This window comes from Periplaneta americana, chromosome 4 (genome assembly GCF_040183065.1).
Source record: "Periplaneta americana isolate PAMFEO1 chromosome 4, P.americana_PAMFEO1_priV1, whole genome shotgun sequence".
Lineage (NCBI taxonomy): Eukaryota > Metazoa > Arthropoda > Insecta > Blattodea > Blattidae > Periplaneta > Periplaneta americana.
The window spans coordinates 100,277,624-100,292,153 of NC_091120.1; the positions used below are offsets into that span (position 1 = coordinate 100,277,624).

At 35.1% G+C, this 14,530-nt stretch overlaps 1 protein-coding gene across 7 annotated transcripts in view; it reads left to right on the forward strand.

Moving 5' to 3' along the window:
* The window catches only part of ATP8B (ATPase phospholipid transporting 8B), a 634,707-nt gene that overhangs the window by 605,454 nt on the left and 14,723 nt on the right, over nucleotides 1–14,530 (forward strand). For all 7 annotated transcript variants that reach the window (XM_069823802.1, XM_069823803.1, XM_069823800.1 and 4 more), the window contains 3 exons: nucleotides 1,799–2,151; nucleotides 3,634–3,859; nucleotides 10,462–10,565. In XM_069823802.1, coding sequence (XP_069679903.1) covers nucleotides 1,799–2,151; nucleotides 3,634–3,859; nucleotides 10,462–10,565 — 683 coding nt within the window. The remainder of the gene's footprint in view (nucleotides 1–1,798; nucleotides 2,152–3,633; nucleotides 3,860–10,461; nucleotides 10,566–14,530) is intronic.

The window sequence follows — 14,530 nt, forward strand, 5'->3', positions numbered from 1 at the left end:
CCAAATGTTTTAACGAAAAAGAAATAGACATCCCTTTCTCATACTATTTTGGAACGAAACTTGAGCGACATTTATTGCACTAATTTTCAATTCCACTAAGATTAATTGTAGCTTTAAATCCGAGTTTATTCCTTGTACTGTAGTTTTCAAATGCTGAAATATTCATCTTTTCTAACGGAAAGTGCATATAGGTCTATTGTATAACCGGAAAAATTTTCTCAAACGTAATTCCATTGACTATGTTTGTTTAGCTTTAAAAATTGAGGAGATATTTTATTACTTACAGACATTAGACAGCGAATAAAATGGACGTAGGTCCTAATGTAGAGTGGACGTATCTGTGAACGAAAAATTGTAGTTAAGTTGTTACTCGTGGTAGTGAATATTTCTCCTCACCGTTATAGTTATATTTTATTCTTATTGTCCTCCACATCAGTATCACTCCAGCTCTGCCTTCTATTTATTTACAAATGCTCGGTAAAAACACATTTTATAGGCAATAATAATGTTGTTTTTTAACTTACAACTGTATATTTTACATTGCTTGAAAAGAAAATACAGAACATTAACAACATTAATTATAAGTAACACAACTTGAAACTGAATTTTTATGCAGACACATTTTTTATTTGCGAATACAGTACTTCGTTCTAATAATAATTTAGCATATTTGATTTAAATACCTTTTTCCCCTTTAAGTTACTATGAAGGAAACCGTTTACTTGTTACTGTCCGTAGTAATGAATTCACAGCTCTATATCATAAGCTACCCCTTTTAGATATGCAGTGTGTTTTACTTAGCCCGCAAAGTAAGAGCAACGGACGGTACAAGCCTGCATACTATGATGACGCAACTTACAGTGGGCCTGGGATGGTCCACTGCTCATCTCTAGTACAAAGGTACATCGAAGAGAGCATGGAGAACCATGTGATGCCCTTTGCACCTTTCATTGGTCAGAACTTTATACTCGTGTATGATAATGCCCATCCACATACCACTCATTGTACAGGAAGTTGGAATACGAACCCTAGACTGGCCAGCTCATAGTCCCGACATAAATCCTATTGAGCATGTGTAGGATATGCTCGGAAGGAATGTCCAATGGCGTGTCATCAACACATTGCCTCAGTTCAGATCCTTCAACAGTTAGTGGGCAATATGCCTCAAAGCTTACAGGCTGTCATAAATGCCAGAGTTGGAAATATCCTTTTTAGTGATTAGTGACCTGAAAAGGTGCAGTGTAAACATTAACTGTTTCCATTTGCCTCAAATTGACAAAATCATGATGTGAGGTAATTTAAAAAAATTTTAAGATCTGCGAAGTTACAAAAAATTGTGAGTTACATGCATGATGGTAATAATGTTTCAGTATTTTCTATAATTAAATACTGTATGTTGTTTTCATAAAATTGTCATAAATATTGGAAGGGAAATATTTTTTATTGTAATAAATTAAGATTTTTATAAAAATTTGAAGTGTTCCATTTATTTTTCCGGTTGTACTTACATTTAAAAAATTGAACAGCTTATAAACTTAAGCTTACTTGCTCTATCATAAATTCAGGGTAAGGTAAAAGGAGTAAAATATTTGTGCGAGAAGATTTGAATAGCTGATAAGTTTAAGATTTCTTGCTCTATCAGAAATTTAGGATAAACATTTGTTATTCATTCTCTACAAGTTTTCTCCCTAATTTTCTTCTTTTTCGTATTTACGGCTTGTCAATTACAAACAGGAAATGTTATTTATTTTGTAAAATAACAATTGGTGGTAATTATTGTAATTACCTCTATTTTTAGGTAAGTCTGTGATCTGTTGTCGTGTAACTCCATTACAAAAGGCAATGGTGGTAGAATTGATTAAGAAGAGCAAAAAAGCAGTGACATTAGCAATTGGTGATGGAGCTAATGATGTGTCTATGATCAAGGCAGCCCACATAGGAGTGGGTATTAGTGGACAAGAAGGAATGCAAGCTGTCCTAGCATCAGACTACTCTATTGCCCAGTTTCGGTTTCTGGAGCGCCTGCTGCTAGTACATGGACGTTGGTCATACTATCGTATGTGCAAGTTTCTACGCTATTTTTTCTACAAGAATTTTGCCTTCACATTATGCCACTTCTGGTTTGCTTTCTTCTGTGGTTTTAGTGCTCAGGTAAGTTCTGTTATATTAACTGTTTTTAATGGGCGAGAAGGAAGTAGGGGTGACTGAAAAGACTTCATACATATTTCACAGTATCTTTATTTGTAACTCATTATTTATACAAAATAGAAGGTGTTCATTGACAGTACTTCTAAGGGATGAATCCTTGGCAAGGAAGAGTTCCCAAGCATTTTGTTCCTTTGCACTTAGATTTTGTTGTTATGAAAGTTTCATGGTGTATACTTTTGCGGTTTTGTGCTATACTCTGTTAACCCCTAATTTTAAGCTGTGCATGGTTGACCTGTTCTAAGAGACCCAACAAGCTGATTACTTAATTCAATATTTTACAAGAAAACTTGTCAAAGGTTGATCAATATTGAAAAAGATTTGTCAAAGACAGTTTTATATTGCTAAAAATTTGACATGTGCTTCAAATTCACTATAACCTATTTAGGCCTACCTACCAAATATTACAATATAAATTATGTATATTGTGAAGTGTTGAATTTGACAAAAATTTGATCGTATACAAGCAGGTTTATTCTCCATATATAATGAGGAAAATCGATCCATTGTCACCATCACAGACACATACTTGCGTAGATAGCCGTAATATTCCATCCTTTTTGCGTGTTGAAATCAATTATTATGTTCTGTTTGTAGGACCAGGTTAATTTGAGTTGTTCTTTAGATATTAATATGTCGTTTATTTGGTCTAAAAACTATAACCTGTTCTTTTACTCCTTCAAGTATAGGCCTATTCACAGTTGATGTTTAATTTAAGAACTGTGCAGTTGTACAAGAAAATATACACAGAAAAAAAATAAAAAGTGTAATGAAAGTAATTGTTACTAACATTCATTATGTGTAACAACACTAGAGTTTACTTTGAAAATGTAGTAAATAGTAGGTCTATATAAAGGCATATTGATCTACTGTATGTGGCGTACTTTGTAAAATAGAGTGGTACTGTCTACCTTCATTGATATTTACTGAGCTTAAAAGAATATATAACACAGCTTCTCACTTATCTGATATAACAATGAAGGTATAGCTAGAATTGCCAATATTGTGAAGGAAATGTTTTAAGAAAAATGTCACTTTATATACAGGTGCATTCAGTTAGTGTTAAAGACTTTCGAGGTATTCAACATGCTAACAAATTTGTTGGTTTTTTTTTTTTTTTTTCTTTTTGCATTCTGTTATAGATACAGAAATATTCAATGTTTTGGAGTGATATATTAGCTCCATCATTAGGGAAGACATGAAAAGGGAAATCTGTTACCAAAAGCTGCTGGATTAAACAGATGGTTATCCCCTTTCTTGCCTGCTGTGATGGTGGAGCCAAATGTTGGATGTTTGTATGGTGTAAAACTCCAAACATTTTGCACTAATTGCTTTCATCTACGAATGTACATTCTGATACCAAATATACAATTTAGTAAACTCATTATAATACAATTGACGTTTTTTGTTTCTGTTATATTGTTACAGACTGTGTTTGATCCAATGTTCATCTCTGTGTACAATTTATTCTACACGTCGTTACCAGTGCTGGCACTGGGTATTTTTGATCAGGATGTGAGTGATCGGTACAGTTTATGTTATCCTAAGTTATACACACCAGGCCATTGTAATTTGTTATTCAACAAGAGAGAGTTCCTGCGCAGTGCACTTCATGGCTTCTTCACATCTTGTGTCCTCTTCCTCATTCCCTACGGTAAGCATTGAATCTGTTGTTGTGCAGTATAACTATTTATCTTTCATAGAAATTAAAATTAAATATTAGGATGTATTTCATTTGAGGTGGAACCTAAGCTTTCACACAAAATGAAAACAAATCAATCTTGTAAAAGAATTTGTAGACTATTCTTATCCAATACTAAGTCGAAGATTTTCCACTTACCAATGCCAATATATAAATTACTGCCACTGCTGTCACCGCATTCAATAAGTATTAAGTTAGTCAGAGATTTTTTTGTAGGCTTTTCAACCTTTGCCTTGCTGAGATCTTCACTAAGGTCTTGCATTACCTCAGAGAGATTAGATTTCCTGATCATTCCTCAAGGAATTTCCGAGGACAAGGAAAGAGAGGCACAATAGAGGAGCCATCCTGTGAGAAGGATAAAAAATTCTGTGTTATATCAGTGATACACTGGCACATAGAATACATCATCCTATTTCGGGAATGAAACTACAGTTGAACCTCTACTACCCATGTAATGAACGGGGTGGGTTGAACGATTAATCGGAAAAATCGGATAATCCGTACCATAAAAGATTTTCATAAATTTAGTCAGAGGAAAAACAGCTGTTCGTATGCATCTGTCACCCTATCCCATTATATCTTGGCCTAGTTGCCTCATAAGTGGTATCACTTGTGAGGTTCAGACCTGTCTTCGGACAGTTGACTAAACAACAACAATCCTTACACTTTCGTAATTTCCTCAATGGTCTTGTCTTGAACACACTAGGTAGTGGATCAGAAGTTCACTGATTTAAGACTGGTTGTTAACAACGGGTTTTTAAGGGGCAAGGGAACGCCTTGTAATGACTGTCTGTGGGAATATAGGAATAGTGGAGTCTCCTGTTACAAATTTACATACTTTATGCATTTTATCCTTGATTTTTATTAAATTGCACACACCTGTGACTCCAATCTTGTATTCTGAAATAAGCCAGTTTCTTGTTCCTCAAACCGCTCAGTTATTTGCACTTTTTTATACTTAGCACAACACATTTTTTATACCTGTGCAAGACATTTTATACAGAAGTTATACAGTACAAAAACTCGAACAGTAGACCATACTGTGTAAGGGTAATGTCTTGAAAGAACACTCTCTAGAAAAGAATTGCGTGCTAATATACAGACGAAACAACAGAACCAACAGTGATCAGTGAAAGTGCAATATAGTGCAATATAGGTACAAGTGCAAGTGCAAAAGTGAAGTGAAAAGAAAACGTACCAATCACACACAAAATGTTCAGTGAATATACTGTAGTTGGAATAGCAACAAACCTGTGAAATACCCCAGAGCAACAAACACTCTCTAGGAATAGCTAGCCTAGTGAGTGCCGGCACCCGCTACTAAGTGTGTGCTCGTAAAGCTCCCCCACCTACCAGTGGGAGGCCTTAGCCCTCAAGGGATGTTATAGGCTAAATTCATTCATTCATTCATTCATTCATTCATAATGTACATTCATTCATTTAGTGTCCTGCCCAAGGGAGATCTTTCACTGCAAACCCAGGTTTCTCCAGTCTTTATTTTCTGCCTTCCTCTTTGCCTGCACATATGATCCATATATCTTAATGTCGTCTATCATCTGATATCTTCTTCTGCCCCGAATTCTTCTCCCGGTCACCTGCCATGTGAACTTTTCTTGGGAAAGATAAATGTGGTAGCTTCCTGCTGCTTTCCACACACCACTCTCTCTTTCGCTTCTTTAAAGATCCCAGGGGGCCCCAGAGTATAATGTAGAGTACTTCATATATTTCTGTAGCAAAAAGAAGAGAAAAGTGAGAGAAATCCGCCAATCGGTTAATAAGGTGATGAATAATCGGAGTTCTACTGTACTGTTGTGTTAATTTGAATATAATTAATGAAGAGCATGCAGTGTATTTTCTTTTTATATGAAGCAACATTCTGAAATTAGTCTAGCTGACAACAAATTTTTGACTATGGTTCACTCAAAGTGTACCGGTATTGTACATGTCTATTATCACTTTAATGTTGCAGAGCTCACGATTACAAACTAAATTAAATGAGTGGTCGCACAGATCTGTAGTTGCTCTCAATGGCGAAATAGTACTGAGAGAGGCTATGTAGCATGGCTAATTTTATACGCAATTTCAGCAACTCATGCCTGTAGCGAGGGAAGGTAGTGTCATTGGACGTCGTCACACAAGTTACATTGATTCATGGCCTAACTACTAATAAGATTAGCATTTGCTGTGGCTCATAGTGTTGTTACACTAAACATTTTAAATTGTGTAATTTTTTCCTTCGCCATAGATCCTTAAACAGATGCCCTATTCAGTGTGAGGAAATACGTATTCTACGTAAAAATATTTGTGTCATGCAGGTTGCCGTATTTTCTGATTCTTTTTATGTGTTCTGCAACCATTTGGTTCCTTGAAACTGCATCTACCTGATTCAATTTTCCATGTGCATATATATATATATATATATATATATATATATATATACATATGCTGTATATATTAAATATCGTCGTTGTTCCTGCAATAACTTCTATGTGACATATTTATCGATTTTCAGATTTTTACTCTATTAAATAACTTAAATAGTGATACAGCAAATAATAAAATCTCCTGTATGTAGTTATATTTCTTTCTTTCGAAAATGTAAGAATTCACAATCTCCTATGTACTACTGCCATAGAATGAATAAATGTGTTTTTCGTCCTACTGAACAATTTTATATTTTGCACATAGGAGTTATTGCAGGAACGACGACGATATCAATCTTAACTGGCTATACCAAAACAATGGCACTTTTGCTTGGGCCGAAAAAAAAATTAAATCTGCCGCGTTGCCACAGCTTGGGCTGTCGGTGTTGCCACATTAGGAAGTTCGTCATGTTCAGTGAGAATTCGAACCTTAAATTGATGTATTATTTGTGTTGTGTGATGTGATTTCATAAAGAAAATCCACGCTGGTAAGAGGGATTCTACTGTGTATGGGCTATTCCATATGAAATCGATCAGTAAAAAACCTCGAATTTTTTTTATACTCTAATTTTTTCCCTACTTATACAAGGTGCTGAGGGGAGTGCATTTTCAAAAATGTACTATCGAAAGTCAAACGATTTTCGTATTATTGAGCGACAAATTTAGCGTATTTTATAAAAACAAGCCTCTTTCAGCGGTCAGAACTCTAGAACCATTTACTGCAGAATATTGAACGAGAGCTTATTTTGAAGCTGACATTTAGTAGGTTATGTTAAGAAGTAATCCTTACTTTTTATTGTACACAGAGAGACAGATAATCTGATTTTACTTGCTTTTAGGCTTTTTGGCCATTTGTAAAAATGTAAAAAAATGCTGAAAAAAAACCTTGCATTATTAAGAGGGATTCGGCATTGTTTACTTAGTGGCTCGGCAATAAGTTTTGAGGGTATTAAATAAATTATTTTCACATGCCTAGACTTGAACGGTGCAGTACCGCACCAAGACTGCACGAACTGGCCAAGAGCTGGAGATAAGCATGCATTGGGCGTCATTTTACTCCTGTGTTTATGAAAACTTGTGATAAAGCTAGCCCAGCCATGACTGCTAGACAACACATCACGTCTTTATGTCTCCTGGCCTTGCTTACCTCGGCTAGCTCCCGCCTCACAGTCAGCTGGTTAGTTCACGCGCGTACTATTTATTTTCTTTATTTGATATTTACAATACTTTCTTATCAACGTACCACCAGTAAAAATATGTGTTTATTTGTACTTTCAATGCAGAATCTAACCGTATATTTTAAAAATATTTTTTCGTGGCCAAAGGCGTCTTAATGAAGAAAAATCTAAATTTCTCCATTTCCATAAAAAGTAAGGAAAACTGTTTACATGTCAATATAAACTTTAATTTCTCAGCATCAAAATAAACCATGATTTTGATCATTGGGTGAAAGGGTTTCGGAGCCACAACGGTTTCAAGTTGCTAATTTTATGAAAATACGATCAATTTAAATATTATTAATTTAAACACTATTAAGTTCTGATGCCTCTAACTTTGCACAAAGCATTATATCACAGTTGTCTACGAACAGAAAAAGTTTCATTGTATTTAAAAATTGCAAGGTCAATTTTCTCTATATTTCGGTCGATTTGAGATGGAATAGCCCTTATATATATATGTATGTATTTTTATTATTAACAACAGCATGCTCCATTATATCATAATTAGTACCAGTAATACTATATGCTTAGTGTGGTCATATTATATAATTTTATAACAATATTAACAACATAATATATTAATAAATTGTTTGGGTTCATAGATTTTTTTTAATATATAATTCTAAACCTCGTAGCTACTGTATATGAACAAAATCCATACAATAGTTCGGAAGAAATCGTTGCATATACACAGACGAGACAGACAATATGTCTAAAACGACTTTTTCATTATCAAGGATGCTGAAAACTTGTATTTTCGCGAAGAACTCGAAATCGATTTTGTGCAGCATCACAGTAATTTAAATAATAAGAGAGAAGAACATTCCGATAGAACCCCTTTAATCAAGAAGAGGTGATGATATCAGGGACAAGACATGTTTTGGGGGTTGGAAAGTGAGCTCTTTATCTGAGGAAACTCCCAAAGAGGGTTAGTTCTGTGTTTCGAAAAATGGATCCTACGAGTGTATGGGTAAATTATACAGTGTCTTATTTATATACTGAACATACTCGTAAACTACGCCTGGCAGTGACAGTTTCTGACCTTGTTGCAGATTTGCACAAGCACCGCTTTTACCATCTCTATTATTATATTCTTGTAATTGAGTCGAAATTGAATTGTTACTTCTTCCAGTAGCATTTCAGATAACTCTTTCTGAGCAGGTATTTGTTTAAAGCTCTCCGCAGTAAACAGTAACACAACTTCATTTGCATTCAGTTCAGCGAAGAGTGACAATTGCTTTGCCACTGAATGGACGATCGATATTCTCACTCATTTCTCGTGTGCGTGCATCTAGCCTATTTCTTTCACAACTGAAGCCATTATGCTCTGTATTGCGAATTCTCATAGCAGCTGGCCTACATCCTTTGCAGCCATGGCAAGTGGATAGTGTTGTTACTGTTAATACTTTGTGTTCAAACACGATAGTGACTCAACTAATGCATTCTCAAGATGAATTCAGTGTCCAGTTTGCTGTTAAAATTCTTCAGTTTGTATTCGACGGAAGAAGAGTGGAAAATAAAAACTTTAGGACGACCCATTCCAGCTCTAAACATAGAGCATACTATAAAAATACGATGAAAGAAGGGAGACTTTCGGCCTTATCATTTGCATTTCCAATTTCAACCACAAAGTTATCGAAGTTTATTCATAGCAAAGAACGTTGAATGTTCTTTCTTTCCAATTAGGACGAAGTGTTTTCAGAGAAAATGTTTAATACTCGTATATGCACAATATTGTTTGGTATTTTAATTGTTTATATACTTTAGTAACAGCTTATTCTGCACATAGTTATGATTTTTTCGTAATTTTGTTGTAAAAAGAAACCGCTCTTCCTCATATTTCGTTACCTTACCATACTTACTTCTTTCTGCCGAAGTTAAAATCTGTGTTGGATGATCTGAAGGCCATTTTTAAAATGCAAAATTTATAGATACAAGTCAACTACCACCTGTAAGTTATGCTATGAACCGCCACTGTACAGAAGAGACCATTTATTTTATGACTGCAACTATGCAAGTTTTTTTGACGTTTTCTGTTTGTGAAGGTGCTTTGGGTTTATCTATTTTAGTTTCTATAATTCGTAGTTATGGTAATGATTACTTTCAATCGTATGTTATATTACAATGTTAAAATTCCTAATATATTTAATTTTTTTAATCCCTTTATGTTTATTGCCTTTCTGCCCTTAATGCATCAGTGTCTTAATTCGGCTTATGACCTTTTATGCTGGTATTGATCTCCACTTAGAGGATCAGCTCAAATCCATCTCTTCCGGTTTTCTGGCTTTCTTGTAAGCCTTCATAGGTATCATAAGGACCATTCTTCACTTTTCTAAGCTGTTCACTATTTCGCAATGCTCACCCCTCAATGGTCCCATAGATTGTATTTTGAGGACCTGTTGATGTACTTATTGCGATTGTAACGAAATTTAAATTAAATAAGTAAAAACAAATTCGCAAGTGTAATATTCATGTTTAAAAAATGATTAACACATACAACTGCGAGTATTTATATTGTATTTTCTATATTGTGTGTACCTATCATAATTAGGTTTTCATGTTAATATTTTCACATATACCTCTCAGAGACACTGATTATGCATCTTATACTATTCGTCCTTTAATCTCTCAAGCCATGGCCTGGAACCATTCTGACCACATGATTGAATTATTATGATTTTAAAGAACGTTATATCAGTTGATAATCCTCATTGGAATGAGGCCAGACATTCATAAGATTCAAACCCTGAATGATGATGCAAATCATCATCATCATCATCATCATCACCACCACCACCACCACCACCACCACCACCACCACCACCACCACCACCACCACCACCACCACCATCATCGTCATTATCATCAATATTAAAAATATTGTCTAAGATGACATCTTTTTCTTAAATAGGAACATACAAAGATGGATTGTCACCAGCGGGACATGTCCTATCAGATCACATGCTGCTGGGCAGTGTGGTTGCTACAATATTGGTAATTGTTGTCACAGCACAGGTTAGTATTTCTAATAATAGTTTTGTATTTGCAAAAATTTTTAACTTTGTTGTTATTATTATTATTATTATTATTATTATTATTATTACTATTCATTTCAAGGTTTAGGCCTTAAGTCTATTCCGGTCTCACTTTTTTTTTCCATATTTTCTTGGGTCTTCCAACATTACAGTATCCTCTGGGTCGATAATCTAATATTAATTTAGGATATCTTCCATCATGCACTCTGTCAGTATAATTTACCCAGTTATCTCTGTAACGTGTTAATTTATAAGTAACTCCTTCAGTATTTAGTTCGTCTCTTATGTTATTGTTTGGGATCTTGTCTATTAACATACATCCTTTTACAGCTCTTAGGAGCCTCATCTCGCCTGCCTCAATTCTTTTCAGGTCTCTGATATTTATCTAACTTCATTACTATATCAATTCCTTTGTCATATAATATTAGTGTACCAAGATAGTTTGAAAGCTGAGACTTGATCTTCAGTTTTATTACGATTTTACTTCTAATGGGGTATTTGCCTCTAAGAGCCATTTTATTGTTATTATTATTATTATTATTATTATTATTATTATTATTATTATTATCATCATCATCATCATTATCATCGTCATCGTTATCCCATAAGTATTCTACAGTTTCCTCACAGAGCCGTCAAAGGTCACTTCTTGGTCAGATTATAAATATTAGTCGACTGAGGTGAGTGGATCCGTGGACGGAATGTGAACTATCACGATGACGCAGTACGAACACAAGAGCTGTGGAGGTAACTACAGTATAGTCTGGTGAAAATTGAAGTTCATGAGTGTCCACTGTACTTGTGATGAAGCGTAAAAGCAATGAAGTTATTCATGAATAAGCTCTGTTTATTGTTTACAATGTTATTAACATCTGTGATGAAGAGAAGAAAGAAGATCTGAAGATATCAATTTAACCTGGAGTAGGCGAGTGATTATTTGTTACTCGATTAAGAACGTTGCTCTGATACTGGTAATAAGAATTATAATTGCTTTCTTACGTTATCTGTTTAATATTCACTTTCATATCTATGTAATCCTCTTGATCGCTTCTTTCACTGACCCTGTCACACCACAAAATCTGATCTTTGCTCTTCTTTATTTTATGATATTTTGCTGTTATGAAGATAAATAAAATGTCTGCAAATCATATAGAACAGTGAAGGAAAAGTAGCTATTACCATATTATAAATATAGCTGCCACAGTGGTCTAGTGGCTAGAGCAGGGTTGCAGAACTGGGGAAAAAAGGGGTGGAAGCATGGGGAAAGAGTTCATTCCCCCATCCACAAGGCCAGAGACTTCAATGTTTCTGTGACGTTTGGCAAACATACCGGTACTGTTCTCTCTTCTCTTCTCCCTTTACAGTACAATGACGCGAGGGTTGAAGGGAAGGGATGAGTTACGTGTTCAGGCTTATGACGTGTGCTTCAATTGTAGCACAGTTTTGCATCCCTGGGCTAGAGTGCTGGACTTATAATCCTGTGGAACTAGGTTCAATCCCTGGCTTACTCTTGCTATATAACTTATGTTGGGCAAGCCTGTGATCCAGGTTACAGTGGTTTTCTTTGGAAACTTCGGTTTCCCTGTGGCATCCCAACAGATCTTCTTCATCAGTTCATCTAATTGAGAGTGTAGCAGAGACCAGTCCCCTATAGCACACTCTGGGCAACGAATCTGTGATAAATTTATTAATCTAGATAACTGGCTTCATATGGGTGAATGACGAATATTAAAAAAAAAAGGATAAATATTGCTTATATTTATAGTATAAGAAAGGAAAATAAAAATGAGCACATCTTTGTTATTCTAATTCATCTCAAGATGTGACCCAGGCACTTGGGTGACATATGCCCAAGAGTTAAGTTTGCAGATTATTTTTATAACATTGCACAAAGATCGAACACAATTACTGGGTTATAGCATCTAAGGGAGGCCGAGGCCAAGGGGGCCGAAAACGTTCAGTGGTTATTGATGCATATTTGGAAATGAGTGCGAATTACAGTTCAAGTATTTTCTATAATGCATAGCCACTCTTTTTACTCTGGCATATGGAAATCTGTTGTAATGACCGCCATCACTGGATCTGAGGATGTGGATACAATGATCCAACTGGCAATACTTCGCCCGTCGATTGCCTCAGTAACTCGTCCACAACCATACTGCAGTGACGCCATCGTTGAAAATGTGACATAGTGATTTTTATGGATGGAAACATTGTTTCTCGTGGTGTATTTTCATGTCATCAGGTTGCCAGCCGTAGTCGCAGCATATAAACAGTAAATGCACATTGAAATAAAGAAGTTTTGTATAGCAATACGTATACTTGTTACTAGATTTAAGTCATAATTTTTCTCGTGTTTTGTGACAATGAAACCTTTTAAAAGTAATTATGAACACTTAAGTGGTGCAGAAAACGCAAAAGGAAAAGAGAACTTGGAAAAATCTGTTTCGAAATTGACTAAAATAGACTCAGTATTTCGACCAAGCAGTCAAACACAAACTACCTGTGATGGAACGAATCCCAGTGTTTCAGTACCATGACTCAAGAAAGACTTAGTGCTCTCAGTGTATTAAGTATTGAATGTGAAAAGGTCCAAAGACTTGATCTACATGATTTGATTGAGTCATTTGCTTCTCAAAATGCCAGAAGGGAAAAACGCTTGTTTAACTAAACTTCACATTAAATTTATCTTGGTATTAATGTGTAATTTACAGCCTTAGTAAAATAGTAGTTACACTACTGCTCAAAAGTTTTCGATCAGCTATGAAAATAACTATATACTTTATTTCAGTGTACAAACACATCGGAAAAACTAAATAGACCAACAAAATAAATATTTTCTCTCTCTAGCATTATGATATGATAGAATATTCAAGACGAAATCCCTGTTTTAACCACAAATCTATAGTTGTGATAGGTGATCGAAAACTTTTGACTGGTAGTGTACAGCATTTACATTTTTTTCATTTCTGTTCACTTAATTTTGTTAAAAAATGGAGTATTTTGCTATGCTAAATTGTTTTGTTCAAATTAGATGTAAAAATAAAATTATGAAAATATGAAAAAAAAAAAAAATGGCACTAAGGAAAGGGGCCCAGATTATCATATTTACTGGGGGCCCCAGCTACAAAAAGTTATGCCACTGAAGTGACGAATGCGTATAACAAACAATGTAACAACAGAATATATTTTGACACTATCTGTGAATGTAATAGATTGTGTCGGACTAAAGAATATGATGATTTTCAGTGATCTGGATCTTGTTAGTAGTTACACCATTTTTCTTAAGAATATACGACAAAAAGAAATATGCTTCAGTTGTCTCCTCAACTGTCTGTACCGCTAAACAGACATGTTCGTCCATTAGCAGTACAAGTGACACTCTTGGCTGGAGGACTCCACTGCCCTCAGTCAACTAATATAAGTAATGTTCTGGCTGTACACATACACATATATCAGTAAAACTTAAAACAACGTTCGATAAGATGAGACAGCAACTATAGTCCGACCATCGGATCTGTGCCCCCCGTAAGATATGCGAACTGAACCTTAATTCCTTTTCAGCTTCGGCAGTTCATTTCTCTCCCTGTATTCCTATTTCTCTCTTTTCTATCCCTCTCGCTTTCTCTCCCCCACTACTCACAATTTTGAGCCTTCTTGCAGGACAGTTTATTTGCACTTGCAGTCCAGTGTTGTCAACTCAACATGAATACTGTAGCACGGAGTGGTGAAAAAAATATTATTCAGCAAGTAATAGCATTTTGCATAAGTCAATCAGCGTCATTAGACCTACTTAAATTAAATTATGAATAAGTAATAATTAACCTTACATTATTATAAGCAATATTCAAGAGACATGACACTGTTTGACGGAAGTTTGGCAACATCCCTATTCGGCAAGTTTCGTGGCCTGTTGTTTGACGTAGTGGGAGAGAAACAGGTGGA